Source organism: Sparus aurata, chromosome 17 (genome assembly GCF_900880675.1).
Source record: "Sparus aurata chromosome 17, fSpaAur1.1, whole genome shotgun sequence".
Classification (NCBI taxonomy): Eukaryota; Metazoa; Chordata; class Actinopteri; order Spariformes; family Sparidae; genus Sparus; species Sparus aurata.
The window spans coordinates 25,578,605-25,598,249 of NC_044203.1; the positions used below are offsets into that span (position 1 = coordinate 25,578,605).

The window sequence follows — 19,645 nt, forward strand, 5'->3', positions numbered from 1 at the left end:
GCAGGAGCGAGTCCGCCGGCCGCACGTTTTGATATATTTTTTGTGTGTATGCGCTCAACGGTGCGGGGCGTGAAAACTGCCAAAATCGGCAGTTTTCTACTATTGTTCTTCTGGAGTTTATTAGTGGGCTGTGCTCCGCACAGCCCACTATGGACACCTATAGCTCTGCTATAGAGGTGTCCATAGTGGGCTGGCGAGCACAGCCCACTAATAAACTCCAGAAGAACAATAGTGTGAATGCTTGCAGCATTCACACTAATAATAATAAACTCCAGAAGAACAATAGTGTGAATGCTTGCAGCATTCACACTAATAAGAAGAGGCGCGAGCAATAACAATAGTGGGCTGTGCTCTGCACAGCCCACTATGGACACCTATAGCTCTGCTATAGAGGTGTCCATAGTGGGCTGGCGAGCACAGCCCACTAATAATAGCATAGTTTATTGATAGGAAGACACGCGGATAAGGAAATTAATACAGAAAGCTTTGGGTCATGTGGTCATCGCCCCGTGCAATCCTGAGTTACAGGGTGCAGTCAGACACTAACTCAGGGATGATATTGATGTGACCAATGTATAACTATACTTGTTGTGGATCCTTGGTAATTAGCGTATTTATTTATCCTCCTAAAATCATTGAAACTAATTTAAGTCGGCTATAACTTAATTTAAAGGTTAAAACGGTGTAAATTCACATGTCACGTTACAAAATATCATGTTTTAAAAAAATATATTATTATCTTATCTTACTAACAGCAGCAGCAGCATAAACAACAACGACAATAAAAGTATACCACCAAAACTCATCTCATGATTGTTTATTGCTGCGCAGCGCTGCATAAATCGTGATGCATGCTGGTTAAAATGTGTCCACGATGACCTGGATGGGAGTGGTTTCTGCTCCGCATCTGATGTCACATGACCTTAAGTCATCGTGGGAGCGAGGCTGCTGCAGAGCATTCACGCAGTTGCTCTCCAGGTGCTGCGCGACCCCAGACCCACCTTCATGACGTCAGGACTTTGCCCTAATTGGCTCTCATCTACGCTGACGTATATGACGTGTGTTTCGATGAATTTACATATCCATAAGGTCTATGCCTTAACTCAAATATCAAATACTTTCAGATAAATAGCAGTCGTGTGGCCGCACCTATGGGATAGTCACCATGAATAAACCTTTAAAATCCTTCATCTATCGCAACAGATGATGACACGAAAGATGTCGTCAATAAACTGCTCAGTTCTGTCAGTTTAGGGTGATGATGGAGAAGTGATTAACTGCTGTGTCCAGTGTTATCTGTACTATCCACTCTTATTAATAAACCCTTTCTGTTCCCGTCACATTAACAATACAAAGAATTATCCTGAGCTATTCTGTGTGTGATGAGATGGTGCAGCGGGACAAGGCATCTGATTCAGTCAATTGTTATGATTATCGTATTTCATTCATTCAGTGAAATGTATTTCATTCATTGTGAAAAATGTTGCTATGAGAAAATGCTTAATCTTAATGTGTCTATATGCTTATTTGTTAAATGTAGTCAGCAAATTCCCCTCAGCTGTGATATAATCATGCATCTAAGCACAGTTGTCATCATAATAATGAATAACTGTTGTAATTGTATTGTTATTGGGCAAGACTTACTATAATGTACCAGATAGACAAAGTTCAAATTTATTTAATGGTGATATTACAAGGAAAACAGAACATGATCATTTACAGTAATACAACATTTAGGCTCTTCATCTACTCTTGATGAGCCACTGTGTGACCGTTTGAAGTGAAGCAATTACAAAGTATCCAAATTTCCAAATTTGAAGTTGTTATTGTGACAAAGCTGTCACATTCTGTTGTCTCTAAATATGAACTGTCTGTCTCTGTGTGTGTCTGTGTGTGTGTGTGTGTGTGTGTGTGTGTGTATATATATATATATATCATCCCCCGCACTTTTGAAAAGCTTGCTACACCTCTCTATTGTATGTGTTTTGGGGTTTGTGTCGTTTTGGTTCTGCATCGTTTCTTTGTTTGCAGCATTTTGTTGTTGCATGTGTTTTGCATGTCTTTGGTTCTGCTCGTTTATGTATTTGCAACGTTTGGCCGTTACTACGCATTTGCCCTTGTCGGCCACCGTACTTATGTGACCTCTGTAGGAAACTGATTTTCCCGATACCATTCAGAGTGACAACTTTTGTCCTGATACCTTTCAGTATGATGACGTTCAATGTGACAACTTTTGTCCTGATACCTTTCAGTATGATGACGTTCAGAGTGACAACTTTTTTCCTGATACCTTTCAGTATGATGACGTTCAATGTGACAACTTTTGTCCTGATACCTTTCAGTATGATGACGTTCAGAGTGACAACTTTTTTCCTGATACCTTTCAGTATGATGACGTTCAATGTGACAACTTTTGTCCTGATACCTTTCAGTATGATGACGTTCAGTGTGACAACTTTTTTCCTGATACCTTTCAGTATGATGACGTTCAGAGTGACAACTTTTTTCCTGATACCTTTCAGTGTGACAACTTAGTTTCTGATACCTTTCAGTGTGAAAAAATGTTTCCTGATACCTTTCAGTGTAACAACTTAGTTACTAATGCTTTCAGTGTGACAATTTTTATCCTGAGGTACTTCAGTGTGACAAGTTTTTTTTCTTAGGCCTTTTGGTCCAATGACTATTTTTCATGTGGCTGTTTGGTGCGAGTGTGACAGAGCTTTTCCTGAGACCTTATACCTTTTCATCTGAGGTCTGACGCTGAAGCCTGATCCTGAGGATGTCCTAAAATGTACACCGTACACTTGCTGTAGCGCCACCATCAGGACTATTGGCTTGGGTTTACAGCTGAGGTAATCTGGCATGAGACTGGACCTTTGTGCAAAATTTAGTTAGCTTTCACCCATGGTCCGGTCCAAGCTATATGTTTTTATTTAATTTACAGGCTTGCTGTGATGCCACCATCAGGACAATTGTCTTGTGTTTCATGTTGGGGAAATCTGACATTTTGATCTGTCATCATCATCATCATCCTTGCTAGGTCTCAAACCCACAACCCCTGACACCAAGAACCAGCTCCTAACTCACTGAGCTAATTGGCTGGAAGCGAGACCCGCAGCTGTCCAGGGCAGCTGTTGTCAAGGCAGATTTCAAAAATGGTCAAAATGTCACAAAAATGTTACCTGAACAAAAATCTGATAATACATAAATTGCATCTTGACAGCATGGAAATGTTGGTGATTTGTTTTTAACTCTAAGTGTTTTGCTTCATAAGAGAAAATCTGATGTTTATCTGATGTAAATGCCACTCCTACACTGACTCCAGTTGTTCCCATGAGAGCAGAATTCAAAATGTTCTCAAAAATTTAGTTTTTGAGATAAAATTCTGATATCTGCCAAACTTCTTCAACCATGACTCCAAAATATTCAAAAAAATTTTCAGGAAGATTGAAAATGAATTTAGCAAGAATTTGATTGTATATGTTTACAGTACCGTTTACAAACATTTTGATGCACTGTAGGCCTAATTTTTGATAAATCAAAAATCCGATAAACAAGTTTTGTGGAGGACGGTCTGAAGATGCTCTCTAGCAAGTTTGCTGACAATTGAGCAAAAATAGTGGGAGGAGATAGGTTTTACAAGTTTTACAGGTTTTGAAAAAAACTGAGTGATGGACTTCATAATTTGTAATGAGTTTAAGTGGACTAAAGTTTCAGCAGTATTGGGGCTACAGTTTGGTGAAAGTTTCAAAACTGTAGCATGTACTGTTGATTTTGTAGGTATTTTTAAGTGACTCAGACCTGATTCCCCCCCCAGGAGGAATATTGACATGTCCTTGGAATTAAGTAAATCTGGCATGGGGCCGGACATTTCTGTAAAGTTTGGTGAGTTTTCGCCCTTGGGAAGTATGACTTCCTCGGAAGAAAGAAAGAAAGAAAGAAAGAAAAAGAAAAAAAAAAAAGAAAGAATTCCTAGAAATACAATAGTGTCCTGGCAGCTTAGTTGCCCGGACCCTAATGATAGGATACATTTGTACATACAGTTTTATTGACATAGTGCATTTTAAATCCAATTTCTCACACGGTTGCCAGTGTTAGGATATTATATTTAAACATCATTTACATATTCAATTGCTGTCAGAACCACATGGCATAGACAACACTATCATCATGTGCATAATGTTTGCACAATGTCAAATATTTTTAAATTTTTCAGTGTCGAGGTTGGAACACAAGAGATCAATGATTAGGAAGATTAGGTATACACTTTAAAAAAATAAGCAAAGTACACAAAAGATCTTTTTTTTAAAAAATAAAACTAATTTCAGCACTTCAAATTTCATTTCAAACATAATTGAATACACATTTATCACTATCTCTTAAAAGCAGAACAAGAAATGTTTCTTTTTACTCAGCTTTTCATGTGCAATAAAAGCAAGTGGACTCATTTTCCAATAAAAATATTTTATATTCGTAATATAGTAAACATAAAGGGACTCTTAATTGTCACCCAGATCCAAAGTTATAACGTTAATTTATCAAAAAAATAACAATCATTATGCATCACACCTCCAGCTGAGCAGCTCCTCCTGGATAAGTAGAAATTCTTATAATGATAATAATCTAAATATCTGAAATTCGGTCATTGTAATCTGTGATTTTGATTGCCTGTTCTGTCAGCGTGACATCTGTTACATCCCACCTCTTTGTTTACAAGTAAATCAAGGATTGAGGCACAAGAGGCTTTGTACACTGTGCAGATTGTAAAGTCTGTTGAAGCAAAACTTTCATACCCTTGTGTCTTGAAGTGTTTCTCACGTAAAGACAACCAGAGGGAAGCATACTGCAGTTTTTGGCACAAAGGTGCTCTGCATGAAGGATTAATCTCATTCAGGCATCTTGCAGCAGAGATTAGGACAAGATTCATCAAATCACTCCAACCCTATCTGTGTCTAAAAATAATACATTCAGATACACTGATAATCATGTTACTGTCGAGTTCAACTGGATAACCTAAAGATGGAAGAGAAAAAGCTAAAATTCTAAACAAATTGGCATCACTTCTTTTCTTGTTGCAGGTCGAGATGTTTTCATTTTCTGATCACCTGCAAGACATAAAAGGAAACAGAGTGTTGTTTGAGGAATGATCTTCTGTACTGAGTGAATAGCAATCATTGGCCCATAGTAGTTTTAACATAATCAAAACTTTCCCTCAAGTGAAAGACATTTGAGTTTATGTGTGCTCATAGCCCAACGCAACTTTTACTGTTTATTGTACAGTTTGCCTTATGTAATGTATGATGTTAGAGTAAGGTTGGCGTTAAGGCTGTGGTACTCTAAAGACAGTCACCTATTTATACATGATTTTAAAAAAGGAGAAATGTGTGGCTGGTATTACTGTGAAGGCTTTTCAAGTCAGGCTTAGAACTATATAGAGAATATATTACAACACTAGCAAAGATTTGTTCAACCTGGTTCAGGTTCCACATTTTCTCTCACCTCTGTCTGCGCTCTTTCCTCACTTTATACTTAGGACTTAATATGAACTATTAACTTTGCCTGGCGAGTCTGTCATTGTGTTCTTGGGTCCAAACCAGGTATTACTGAGCTTTAACAATTACAAATTTGCTGATTGATTCTTGAAAATTAGAAAAAGGCTCCTGATTTACACCTTAAAGATATTTTCCACATACTTTCTGGTATAGAGGTAGTACCCTCCACCACCAGCTGCTGCACAGACAGCTAAACATGCAATTACTATCCCAGCAATGCAACCAGCCGAACAGCCTGAAGTTTCACCTTGGATGCCTGGACAAAAAGAAATAGGTAAGTGTGACAATGTTAAACTCTACAAGTGCAAGACTTAATTTACTGTTGTATGGGTTCATGGGCCAGTGCTGTCTCATAAAATGTAAATAAATCTGCCACATTTAATTGGAATCATCTTTATAAAATCTGCCACAACTTCACTTTCGGTAAATTGCAACATCCAGGAGTACCAGGAAAATATGATCAACACCATCTTGGTACCTGTTACAGTCACTTGATGCACCGCTGATGATGTTCTCTCAGTTATATGATTCATGGCTTGACAGGTGTAGTTGCCACTGTCAGAAAACCCACTGATGACTTTAGTGAACACAGAAGAACTGTGTATCTCTGTCCCATTCAGTGTCCAGGTGTAACTAGCTGATGGTTCGGACTCAGCAGAGCAGGTTAATGTTAAGGTTTTGCCAGAATCGATCTTGCTTGGCCCTTCGATTTGAACATTTTCTGGTCCATCTGAAAAACAGATTTTAAGGATTTACTGCAACACAAATAATAAAAAATGTGAAGCTTTATATTTCAGGAGTACAATGTTATGGCACACATTCTTTTGAGCAGTAAATATAAACTCTCAATCTGAAAAAGATGTTAAGTTGAATGTTTTTCAAACATTAAAGAATGTGAAGCTTGTTCAATAGGTGATTTAAAAATCATGTGCTGACATCATAGCGCACATCATTTTGAGCAGTAAATATAAACTCTACAGTTACTTACAGTTAACAATCATGATGTACTGAGCTACATCATTGCTGACAGGGTTGCTGATTTCACAAGAATATTTTCCATTGTCTGTTTTATTCAGACTTTTAAAGGACAGAACTCTGTTCTCCTCGTAAAGTGCCATGTTGTCAGTCAGGATTAGATCTGAGTCATTCTTCTTCCACAGTCTGGAGAGGGAGATGGAGCCAGCAGCAGCATCACAGGTTAAGTTGACAGAGATCCCCTCAATCGGTCGGTTTGGTGATGATGTGACAGCAGCGCCTGATATTCTCTCTGTTGGGAATAAAATCATGCATATTAGGTAAATAAATAAATCGGCATCAACCGGTAAATAAATGTGGTTGTTATTTGTAGTTATATATAGTATTATTCTTACTCCTTTGAAGGTCTAATCATGAAACGTTTTGGTACGTAGACCTTCATCAGGTTATCTCAACCTGATAAAGGTCTAAGTACTGAAATGTTGCTGTTAATAAACCTAATCACAAGTGAAGTGGACAGTGGAGTCTTTTTTCTAACCCCAAGTTTTTATACAACATGAAAAAAAAATCTAAACATGAAAGCATGCAACAGACGATTTTTTTGTCCACTTAAAGGCAATGGACACAAACTGTTAAAACCACAAATTCTTGAACAATGAACTTGAATCGGTGAACAGCTGTAACACTCATGACTTTTGTAATCTCCATTTAATCAAATGTCATTATTTCCAAGTTTGGAGCTGTGTTTCTCTTCACCTGACAAATGTAAGTTACTCTCCTTTTAACTTTTTGTCTCCCACAACTCCTGAGAGAAATATCTGATTCTTTATCTGTCTGCCACTTTGTGCTGGACAGGTTGTTTACCATTGGTTATGCTGAAACAGCTGCCTGCTGCCGCAAGTAAGGCTTTGATAAAATCTGTCAAGCTGCAGACCGGAACACCAAAACGGTGAGTTAAAAGATATTATAAAAGGTCCAAAGAGCTGAGTAACTACAGACTCTGATGATAATTCTCACTGGGTTCTTCACTGACGTACAAGTTGAATGTATATGACAAATTAGAATAAGCAAATTATTCAACCAATAATAAGTTTTTGCATGGCCCTTAGTAATCAGAACTTTCATTTCAAAAGGGGCACTATGTATATATATATAAAGAAATTTAACTTCAGATATTAATATTTACAATATTAATGATGTAATTAGAAAAATTTGAAAAAATAGCACATTGTTTGAAGCTAGAAAAGCGGCAGGGTCTATCAAATATAAACAAATACAAATATATATAAAGTAATACAGTATGAAGTTGTGTTGCCCTTTCAGGGGTCCGTTTCACAAAGCAGGTTCAACAAACTCTGAGTCTAACCCTGAACTCTGAGTTGATCTACTCTGAGATAGGAAACTCTGAGTTTTCGGTTCCAGAACAGCTGATTTGAGTTAGTTTGATCAACTCGGAGTAGTTTAACTTGGAGTTAAACACGTGCACCACCAGTATAAAAAGACAGCATCAATGGAGCCCCGATTCGACGAGTCACCATGGCAACAGGGAAGAGGAGGGCTACGTTTTTCACCCCACTGAAATTGGAAATATTAATGCGCTCATACGGTGAGTTTGAGCACGTTTTTAAAAGAAAGTGTAACACCGCTGCAGCAGCAAAAGAGAGGGAGAAGGCGAGGGAGAACATTGGTGCTCGGGTTAATGCGTAACTTTAAATGTAGCCTAGTCCTTTGCAATCACAATAATATTACAGGAGGAAACTGCTTGAGTGGTAGCCTATTAATTTATTTCATTTAGGTGCAAACCTGAGGGGGAGAAGCGCACTTGGCTGCAGCTTAAGATGAAACATAAAAACATTAGACCTCGGCATAATCTCATGGGGGTACCTCATTTTGATCATGTTTTACATTGTAAAGTAAATGTTAAGTGGCTGTTTGACTGTACAGTTGTTTATCCCCAACATAATGCTGTTTTCACACATATAATATAACATGTCTTCTCATCTATATCATGTTCTGTTAAATAATTAAGCCTATTTAAACTAACACAGACTTCTACTCAGCCAACAGAAAGAAAGCAGATGCCCGTATAATGGGTGGTGGCCCAGCACCGCCACCTCTAACGGAGGCAGAGGAGCTGAAAATGATAAAAATGGGTAGTAGCCTTTTTTGGGGGCGAGGCACACTTTTCTGACCGCTCTGCATACAGTTGCCTTGCTCAAGTGCTCTGCATCTCCGACGTTGTATAAAAAACTCCCATTTGCAAAAAAACGCAGCGCAACACACAATATCTGCTGGGATGTGAGAGCATGACTTTGGTTGGTAATGTTGGAAATGTAAGGACGGATTAGGTTGTGTATGTAAATGATGGACTGTGACGTGAAACGGTACCGCTCAAAAAGATAATTGTCTGGAAATGCAAGAACATCGATGCGCGGTCTGATAATCATCTCCCGACGAATATTTAATTCTCTGCGCAGTAATGCTGCACCTTCATCACGGGATCATTATCAACAGGACATGCCATGGTAGTGAAAATAGTCGCCACCTAATATAACTTTTAATGTAGGCCTACTGACTGATTTTTGCAATGATCAATTTACGCCAGAACTCGCCTGCTGACTGAATGAATGAGGAAATCAAATACCGTGTGTGGCTGAAAGAGGGCGGAGACAGAGAGAAACTCGAGGTTTGTTTAGAAAAACCTGGTCCCGACCAGGTTAGGTTCAGAGAGTATGTTACCATGGTAACTGACCGAGAGTTTAAGTTACCTCTCTCTGTGGAACAGGCTAGAGTTACCCCTCTTTCTCTGGTTTGAGTTACCTCCCTTTGTGAAACGGAAAACTCAGAGTTTCCCTCATTTCAGGGTTAACAGACTCAGAGTTTTCACCAAACCTGGGGTCCGTTTCACAAAGCAGGTTCAACAAACTCTGAGTCTAACCCTGAACTCTGGGTTGATCTACTCTGAGATAGAAAACTCTGAGTTTTCAGTTCCAGAACAGCTGATTTGAGTTAGTTTGATCAACTCGGAGTAGTTTAACCTGGAGTTAAGCACGTGCACCACAAGTATAAAAAGACAGCATCAATGGAGCCCCGATTCGACGAGTCACCATGGCAACGGGGAAGAGGAAGGTTACGTTTTTCAACCCACTGATATTGGAAATATTAATGCGCTCATACGGTGAGTTTGCGCACGTTTTTAGAAGGAAGTGTAACACCGCTGCAGCAGCAAAAGAGAGGGAGACGGCGTAGGAGAACATTGGTGCTCGGGTCAATGCGTAATTTTAAATGAATTAGGCTACTTTGCAATCACAATAATATTAGGGGGGAAACTTGAGTGGTAGTTTATTAATGTATTTAATTTAGGTGCAATCCCGCTGGGGAGAAGCGCACTTGGCAGCAGCTTAAGATGAAACATAAAAACATTAGACCTCAGCATAATCTCATGGGGGTACCTCATTTTGATCATGTTTTACATTGTAAAGTAAATATTAAGTGCCTGTTTGACTGTGCAGTTTATCCCCAACATAATGCTGTTTTCACACACATAAATGTCTTCTCATCTATATCATGTTCTGTTAAATAATTAAGCCTATTAAAACTAACACAGACTTCTACTCAGCCAACAGAAAGAAAGCAGATGCCCGTTAAACGGGTCGTGGCCCAGCACCACCACCTCTAACGGAGGCAGAGGAGCTGAAAATGATAAAGATGGGTAGTAGCCGTTTCAGGGCGAGGCACACTTTTCTGACCGCTCTGCATACAGTTGCCTTGCTCAAGTGCTCTGCATCTCCGCCGTTGTATAAAAAACTCCCATTTGCAAAAAAAAAAAAAAAAAACGCAGCGCAACACACAGTAATATCTGCTGGGATGTGAGAGCATGACTTCGGTTGGTAATGCTGGAAATGTAAGGACGGATTAGGTTGTGTATGTAGCCTAAATGATGGACTGTGACGTGAAGCGGTACCGCTCAAAAAGAAAATTGTCTGGAAATGCAAGAACATCTATGCGCGGTCTGATAATCATCTCCCGACGAATATTTAATTCTCTGCGCAGTAATGCTGCACCTTCATCCACGGGATCATTATCAAAAGGACATGTCATGGTAGTGAAAATAGTCGCCACCTAATATAACTTATAATGTAGGCCTACTGATTAATTTTTGCATTGATCAATGAGAACTATACTACGCCGAAACTCGCCTGCTGACTGAATGAATGAGGAAATCAAATACCGTGTGTGGCTGAAAGAGGGCGGAGACAGAGAGAAACTCAAGGTTTGTTAAGAAAAACCTGGTCCCGACCAGGTTAGGTTCAGAGAGTATGTTACCATGGTAACTGACCGAGAGCTTAAGTTACCTCTCTCTGTGAAACAGGCTAGAGTTACCCCTCTTTCTCTGGTTTGAGTTACCTCCCTTTGTGAAACGGAAAACTCAGAGTTTCTCTCATTTCAGGGTTAACAGACTCAGAGTTTTCACTAAACCTGCTTTGTGAAACGGACCTCTGCTTTGTGAAACAGACCCCAGATCAGTCTGTTTATTCAGTTTATTCAGTCATGAAAACAAAGCGTTTGTTTATTTAGTTTGTTTTGACATAAAATAATCAGTCACCGAATAACTTTCCTTTTTACTAAAACTAAATAGTGAACCTTTGACGTTAAGCAAACAAGTGATTAATTTAAAGATAATTTATGTTTTTCTTTTGTTTTACATAAATATTTTTTTCATTTCTGTCACAATTCATCTCTGCCTCACCACTCTGCACCTGCCTGCTTCAATCTGCCAATCAGACACACCCCTCTCATCAAGCCAACCCCACTCACCTGTGCTCTCTGCTCTGCTCTGACTGCACTTAAGCCCCAGCTCTACACTCACTCATTGCCAGATTGTTCTTGATACTTGCACCAGACTCTCCAGCGTTTCTCTGCCTGATCTCCCGGTTCCGACCCTGCTTGCCTCCGACGATCCTCCGTACGATCCTCGCCTGTCCCCTTTCTGGGTTATGCCTGTCTGCTCTCTTGGCTATCCGGTAACTACCTGACTCAGCTCTGCAGAGTGAGTGCTACTCCTGTCTCCTCTGTGGCTTCCTGCAGGTTTTATTCCTTAACTGAGTGAGTGCAAGACTGAGTTCACAGACATTACTAACCAGTGTCTGGGTTTGGTTCGGCTGAACCTAACCTCCAATCCCAACCAGAGACTATTAAAGGCCAGCGGCCAGAAGAAAGACTGTTTTTGCCTACTGCCATTGTTTCCGGCACATGTCTCTGTGCTGCTATTGGGTCCAAACCAAATGCTTTACAATTTCTGCTTTTTACAATATTATTTAATATCAAGGCACACCGCTTTGACAATTCCAGCTTACCCAGTAATGACCGGAAGTGCCTCGGCATACATATATTTCAGTAAAGAATAAGGAGCATGCACATTCAGGGCAGTAACTCACAGCTGATGGAGAGGGTTACTGGATCACTGGCATCATTGCTTACTGGATTGAACACATGACACATAAATGGTCCCTGGTCATAGCAGGTCACATTTACTATAGTCAGAGCAAAGCCTCCATCAGTAGGCTGAACTCTGTTCCTTTGTGTAACTTCAGAGCTACTGATCAAAGAAAAGAAGGGGAGGATCCAGAGGAGGAGCAGCACAGACTGACTGAGCTGTTAAAGGTGAGGTTCACCCAGGGTGTCATGCAAGTTAGGACTGCCACTGGAATGCTGTCATTAGTGCCCCATAGGTGGTTCACCTGCGATAACCACTCTGGTTCTGCCCTTGTGTGTGTGTGTGACTTAGTTTTGCCCTGGCTTTGCCTCTGAGATTTCCTTCAATTTGGCCCTAGTGGCCTTTATTTTGCCATGTTTTGGCCTTCTGATTTATTTTTTTATTTTTTTTTATTTTATTTAAAAAAACAACTTTTTGTTTATTTATGGTCCAGTTCCCCTTTTGCATCTGTTAAACCAACTGTGTATTTGCCTTCTTTACTGGATTACGATATTGGGTTACTTTAGTCATTTTACGGTATTTACTTGGTTATTTGTTTCTGATCCTTTTTGTATTTAGGTCTTTCCTTTTAGAAACAGAGGGCCATACTGTCGGGAGGCTAGCCATGCAAGGTGAGGTCCCTTCACTTTACACATGAGTAAATGCACAGGAACACACGACAGTCTGCACCATTTTTTTTACTGTGTGGATTGCTGTGAGAGTTTCTGTCTTGCACCTGAGACTTTTTAATATTGAGGCCTCTCTTTACGAGTTGTAATAAAATAATTTCATTTACCTTATTGGTTTAGGAGATTTTTATTTAATGTTCCTTTTCTTCTGTAGCTTCAGCCCCTGGCTGACAGTGTTGACTTTTGATTAATACGATAAAACCACATCTATGACTCCTCAGTAACAATCCTGTGACTTACTATCAGCAAACGGTATCCAAAGTTTAAGTAGTATTTCCTGGGGTGCCCTTTCCAAGGTGGCTTGTACTGCTCCTCATAGTGCCCTACGCTACAAGGACAAAGACCAAATTCCATGAAATGCAAACACAGAAGCACAAACCAAAAGCAAATAACAGAATCAAAAGGCAAGGGTATAAACTAGGAATAACAGAGGGAATTGGGAACAAAAAGCCAAAAAACATATCACAAGGAGGTGGGAACAGGAGACACAGGAACAGACCTAGGGAAACTAAGCAAGCAAACAAACTGACAGAGACTATGGGGCACACAGACTACATACACAAGGGAGTGTAAGGGAAGTTGTCCTTGTTGAGGTAGAGAATTGTTAATAATTTTAAACTCGGCATAATGATCAGATCTCTTTGATACATGCAGCATGGAGAGAAGACCCAAAGTGTTCTCTCCAGTAATTCAAATGTTTCCGACTTAAATACAACAGAATAAGGGTTACATACTCTTACGACGGTTGTTAATCATTTCTTCCCAAAACAATGACCCCCTGGTATTTGTATTGATCATGCCTTTCCCAGGACAGTGACCTCTTGATGTTTTTATTGGAATGTAAATATCATCTTATCGACCTTCTCGAACCACAGCAGGCAAACAGAATTGCCCCTCGTGTGACTTTCTGACCCTTACACCTTAGGGGAATCTCCCCTCCACTCACATCCTGTATGTTCTATACCATACATTGATTACTGAATTAAAAAGTATTTAATTTCTCTCAAGGGGTAGGGATGATTGGACACAGGTGAAACACATTGCAAGTAACTTCAAAACAAGTATAGTGCAAAAACCTAGGTTCGACCTACTTAAGGATTTATTTCCTTATGACTAGCTTGATCTACTTTTGAGACATAAAATTCCAGTGCAATAAAACAGATAAGGCAGCAGCGATCGGACGTGTGGTGCACATTTTGTTCAATACATCTGGGCGGCCAATTCTCATGCATTGACTGTGAGATTCCTTCGATTGACACTTTTAAAAAACACTTTTCTTGCACCACATGTCTATTTTCTCATGCAGTGAAAAGTAAATTCATATCTGATCAGATGTGAAAAGAGGATACAGACAAGGTAGCAGTGTCATTCAGGCCATCAGGGGGAAGTGAGAAATATACACAAATAGTTGACACTGCATGGTTTCAACTTGTTCCCATACTACACAAATAATTCTCATGTCAAAGAGAAAGTGTCAAAGCCAAATCCTCATTTAAGAAATATAATTATAGATGTTAAACTGTCTTTTCAGTGCACTTGGGACTAAATATGAACAGTCAGGCTTTATAGGTTAAAAGAAACATGTAGGGTGTACACTGGCATACCTTTTCTTATTTGAAAAAATTAACTGTTGTGCTGTTGTTCTTCTTTACACAATTGTTGCAAGAAGTGGGCTGCTGTGCGTGAGTCAAACTCATGGACATGGATCACGTAATAAAGTGAAGTCACTAGTAACGGCAACATCACAGACTCTTTTACAAATAGTGATTTTAAGAGCTGTTGCATCATAAGGTAACAAACTTTCTGAAATGGCTATGGTGAATTTTGAATCATTGATCCCTTCTTGTAAATTCAGCTTTGAATGCAATCGATAAAGATTATTCGTTCCTTGTAAAACATGTCGGTTTGTCCCAGCATCTCAGTATAAGCTGTCTGGTTTTCATGTTTAAAGTGCGCCCTGTCTGATTCCATGTTTGAGGTGCATCGTTCCTCCCATAAGCTGTTTAAATGTAACATTTCAACTGATTTGAACATGTACACCACATTTATCATGTTGACGGCAAACATGTCAAATTGTATGCAGTAAATCCAGTAAACAGTACCTAGTAGTAGTCATTAGAAGGAATAGTATAAACTTTGTCAAACACTGTCTACAACACTTAAAAAGATCATTTAGGCTTACTTGTTCATTCAGCAAACATAATACATTCATATATTTCTTTGTGTATAAAAACAATATATATCAGTTTGTCCCACTGGTGTAGGTGTATTCTCGCATTCTCTCTCTCGCTCTCGCTCTCCGGTGTTAAATTATGTTTTGCCAGAGATGTTTTTGATTTTGAAATGCTTCTCTTTTTGACACCTTATATGATCAATTATCACCTTTCCACTGTTGATGTGTCAACAGCATGTGGAACATTTGTTCACCAAACATCCCCAATGCCATAGCTTTCATCAGATTGTGATTAAGATTTGACAGGAGCACAGAAAACGCCTTTGTTATGTTACACCACCTCTTGCCAACTGTGTCCCACCACTTCAAACCAAAGAAAAGAGCGCAGACCAAAACAAAAGGAAAAAAAATGTCATGTTAAATAATCAGAGTTGTTCGAACTTTGACCGAAAATTGCATTGTCTCTATTGCTATACATAATCTCCATTCGGCACTAGAAGAGATGCAAGTGAAACATGTGCTCACCATAAACTTCCAGTGTGGTGTTTCCTGAGTTTCTTGATCCGTCCTGTGATATAATGACAACGTTGTATTCTCCACTGTCATTAAGAACCAGATTCCTGAGCTCCAGAGATCCAGTAGAAGTGAAGAGGGTGACCCTGCCTGCATAATCTGCAGTAACACCAGTAGCTGTATTGATTATAATTTTGTCACCAAATTGCCATTGCACAAATGAAAATGTTTGTTCAGGTGGAATCACTGTTGCATTGAACGCCATTGTCCCTCCCAATGTTTCATTCAGAGGACCATCTGGCAACACACCAGCTCCTTTGGTTAAACCTGGAACACACAGTTAAAGGTCTGAGAACAACTCGAACAAGTTGATTATTTGGTATTTAGTGTCAAGGTCCTTGATTACAGCCACAATCACACAAAAGCTTTAACTAAAGCTAAGCTGATTTTTAAATTGCAGACCAGCTGAAATAGCTAGCCTATCATATAAGGGCACTTAGAACAGGAGATCTAATTGTTCTCTAACACAAGGGGTAAGTCAGCTGGAGATACTTCTCTTTCTCTTCTAAACAATTAACTGGTTTAGGTAATTTCACTGTTGCTGGCTTAAAGGGATATCGTTCATAATGCACCGCTCTATGCATTGATATAACTGCCAGTGAGAATCTCATACCATCTTGGGTAAAAACATCGAACTGCTCAACTGCAGTAACATTTTATCTCCCAAAGCAAAATAGGGAAGGGGTTCTAATCTGACAGTGTTAACCATCAATAATTGATCTATATAATAAGTGAATAGACATTTGCTTTTATCCGTTGAATCAAGGCATAAAATCTTACCTGAGAAGACTCCCACAATGATGAATTGTATCACAGCTTTTTCCATTTTATCTGCAGTGTCATCAATATGAGAAGAGGGAAGATGATCTCTTTACTTCGTGCTCCCTTTACCAATCGCAGCATAATGAATGCTCATTTCGGTGTATGACATTAGTACAAGGAAGTACTGTGCAGTGGGGAATTTCCCGTCAGCATACCTGACGTCTAACTTGTTGATCATTAACATTTACAAAATCTATCTATAAATACAGTAACCTCTGTCTGTCTGTGTGTGTGTTCCTCAAATATCTCTGCGGATCAGGATCAGACTGACCTGAGAGTTTCAACATGGCTGCTGCGTGGTTCAATGGTGTGATATTTCGCATTTGTTTGGACTGCACTGATACCGTTAATAAATTATTTCATAAATGCTTTACAAATTCCACGAGCATTGTCCACCGGAGCCACTACACTCACGTGCGCACCAGAGCCAATCACTGCACATCGTGGCCACGCGCGCACCAGAGCCAATCACTGCAGAGCCCACTGCGACCCCCCACCTTAAGAAACAAGCAGATTTATACCTGCAGCGGCGCGAGCTGGACCGGGATTTTGCCGGCGGTTCGGTCCCGTTCTGTTCTGTGCATCTAAACTGACTGTTGTGGATTAATGAGATTAAACGAGTCTGGACCGAGTCTGTTCGGGTCTGAGGAGATCCGGAGACGCGCAGACAACAAAGTGGAATCGGAATCTGTGGATGTTCGTGTGTAGCTAGCCGCTAGCTACACGGCCCACCTCCCGAGGCGACGGACCGGAAGCATCGGCACGTCCAAAACCGGACCTAGGGTAAATAATGTCCGCCACGCTTTTTCGCGAACATCGCCGTCACGTTTGCTTTGTTTCTGGTGCAGGAAGAAATGGTAAAAACGGGCTTTTGTCACGAAAGTGTCCAAGCAGCAAGTTTGGTTGTTGAGGAACAGGAAGTTGTGGGAGGGACCTAGGCGGATGATTGACATGCAACGACGGTCGGTGTGTGTGAGAGTTGAGAGATTTGTGACATTTAGCGTGTTTGGAGTGTGTAGTTAGTGTGTTATGTAGTGTTTGGTGTGGTGTGTTTAGTGAGTAGTGGAGTCGTTTTTTTGTTTAATGAGGAGAAGCTGAATGTGGAGCAGGCAGTGCAGCTCTTCATTCAGCTGGAAGGAGCACAGGCAGACCTGAGCATTGCCTGCATTTAAATGTAAATAGTTACATTTAACTTTGTACATTTTTTTAAATGTATGCACACATTTAGATAAACTACAATTTATGTTTGCATTATAAGTAAAATAAATAAAAAAATTGATTGTTAAACATATTTGTGGTTAAAAAAATCTAACTTTTTCTACTCGGATTTCATGTTTTTTCTGTGATTGTAGGTCCATTGTGTTAATACAGTATGTCAAAATAAAAAAAATAACTGTACAGTCACACATGTGAGGTTGTGCTGAAAATAATGCCACCAAGTAAATAGCTTTTAAGATGAAATATAATGGCAAAATCAAAAATAGTCAAAAACAGCCAATTATACCCTGGAATATCAGATTTCACAACAAACCTAAATATCCCTGACGCTAGGGATGTCCCGATCCGATCTGTAGGATCGGGATCGGAGCCGATCTGGGCATTTTTCCGCTGATCGGAATCGGCAGTTTTGAACGTGGACCCAAGCCCGATTTTTATTTATTTTTTTTAAACGTCAGAGCACAATTTGTGGCGGAACACAGACGCGCGTGTGGTGTTACTCTGTGAAAACCTGTGAATGAAGTGTCTGCGGTATGGAAATAACGTCAATTAGAAAGCGAAAGCAGTCCAACGGCGACGTGTAACATCTGCTATACGGCCGTTTCGCGGAGCTGCATTTTACTACTCATTTGATACAGCATATACAAAACAAAAACTCAAAGAATACAACGTGTTCACTCGAGAGTACAGGCAAGGAGACCAAAGCAGCAAACAGTCGCGGATACTTTCAGTTATGACAAATATCCTCAGCGACATGTCCACAAATAATACAGAGAGGGTCATCAAATTAATCGCTCTGGAAAACCAGCTCATCTCCGTAATAGGGGATCAGGGTTTTCTTCGTCACCTGGAGTTTTTGAATCCCCGGTATGCCCTACCATCTCTGCATTACATTTATTCCACTTTCGAGTTACAACATGCCGGTATATGCGCACTAGTTTCGTGGGTCTCATACAGCATGTAAAGCAGGCAATCCAGGAGATGCTGAACGCGTTAATAGACAAGCAACGTGTCCACGTCATTTTATGTGACAACGTAAAGTACATGAAATAAGCAAAGGATTATATGGAGGTACCAAGCGTGAGCTGCGTCTCACACACACTTCAGCTGGCTGTACACGAGGGTCTGCTGTCACAATGCAGCATCACACACTCACCTGCTAACACAAGGAAGGTGAAGGCCAATGTTGTAATAGCATATGCAGAATAATTAAGAGCTATATTAAAGTATATACTTTGTTTCAACAAAATAATAAAAACCTATTAAGGAACATCTTGGATGCAGGTACTTTTTTTCTTAATACAGCTGTATTATCTAGGAAAATATTAGTTAAGGCCAAGTTTCGGATCGGGACTCGGTATCGGCAGATACTAAATATTAAAGGACTCGGATCGGGATCGGGGTAAAAAAAACCTGATCGGGACATCCCTACCTGACGCCCCACCTTCAAACACAGCCTCATTTGGCCATCCATGAAAAAGCTCCTTTTCCTCCTGTGAGTACCTTCTTATGGAAGACTAAACCTGACATAAGTATAAATAAATAAATACATAAATAAATCAATGCTGAAATAAATGCATGAATAAATATATATATAAATACAGGAATAAATAAATAAATAAATGCATAGATAAATGAATAAATAAATAAATGCTGAAATAAATGAATAAATAAATAAATGCTGAAATAAATGTATAAATAAATAAAAGTATAAATAAAAGAATAAATGCTTTTTATTTATTTCTGTTCACCTACATTTATTTATTTCTGTATTTCTGTGTCCATATGTTAATGAAGTAGGATGTCCTAACCTCAGTCAAGAGCATGATTGGTTACAGGAGTGTGCTCGATGAGGGTCTACTACTTCTGCCTTACTAGCGGCACTGATTCCTGTACACTGTACAGGAATGTTGCTGGCAACCAGCAAGCCCGCTCAGTTAACCGTTAGCTGCAGTTGTTGAGATTTGTTATTCATATAGCTCTGGTTTAGTAATGAATTTGACTGAGAATCCCGTCTGGAGAGAGAGGGGTCCTCAGCCATGTCCGCTAACCAGGAAAAACATTCTGCTCATCGCTCCAAGTCATGTTTAAGTGCATTTGTTTTGACGTGGCTTGACCACTTCTATCCACACGGAGATGCCGGGGCTGCAACCTGCAAACCACTGTT

General features: G+C 39.7%; 1 protein-coding gene across 1 annotated transcript; it reads right to left on the reverse strand.

The window, feature by feature from the left end:
• Positions 1 to 4,026: 4,026 nt before the first annotated feature.
• On the reverse strand, positions 4,027 to 16,379 carry LOC115568104 (carcinoembryonic antigen-related cell adhesion molecule 6-like). Its single transcript, XM_030395182.1, has 6 exons — positions 16,219 to 16,379; positions 15,391 to 15,705; positions 6,541 to 6,819; positions 6,031 to 6,282; positions 5,694 to 5,808; positions 4,027 to 5,105 (listed from the first exon to the last, which is right to left on the reverse strand). Exons 1-6 carry the CDS (start codon positions 16,262 to 16,264, stop codon positions 5,102 to 5,104), a joined length of 1,011 nt encoding a protein of 336 aa, XP_030251042.1. The 5' UTR covers positions 16,265 to 16,379; the 3' UTR covers positions 4,027 to 5,101.
• Between the last annotated feature and the right edge of the window lie 3,266 nt (positions 16,380 to 19,645).

Excerpts from the sequence above, each read along its gene's own strand:
- LOC115568104 (XM_030395182.1), bottom strand. The coding sequence starts at position 16,264 with ATGGAAAAAGCTGTGATACAATTCATCATTGTGGGAGTCTTCTCAG. Across the intron at positions 15,706-16,218 it reads CATTGTGGGAGTCTTCTCAG|GTTTAACCAAAGGAGCTGGT; the intron begins GTAAGATTTTAT and ends TGTGTGTTCCAG. Across the intron at positions 6,283-6,540 it reads GTACATCATGATTGTTAACT|ATGGACCAGAAAATGTTCAA; the intron begins GTAAGTAACTGT and ends TCTGTTTTTCAG.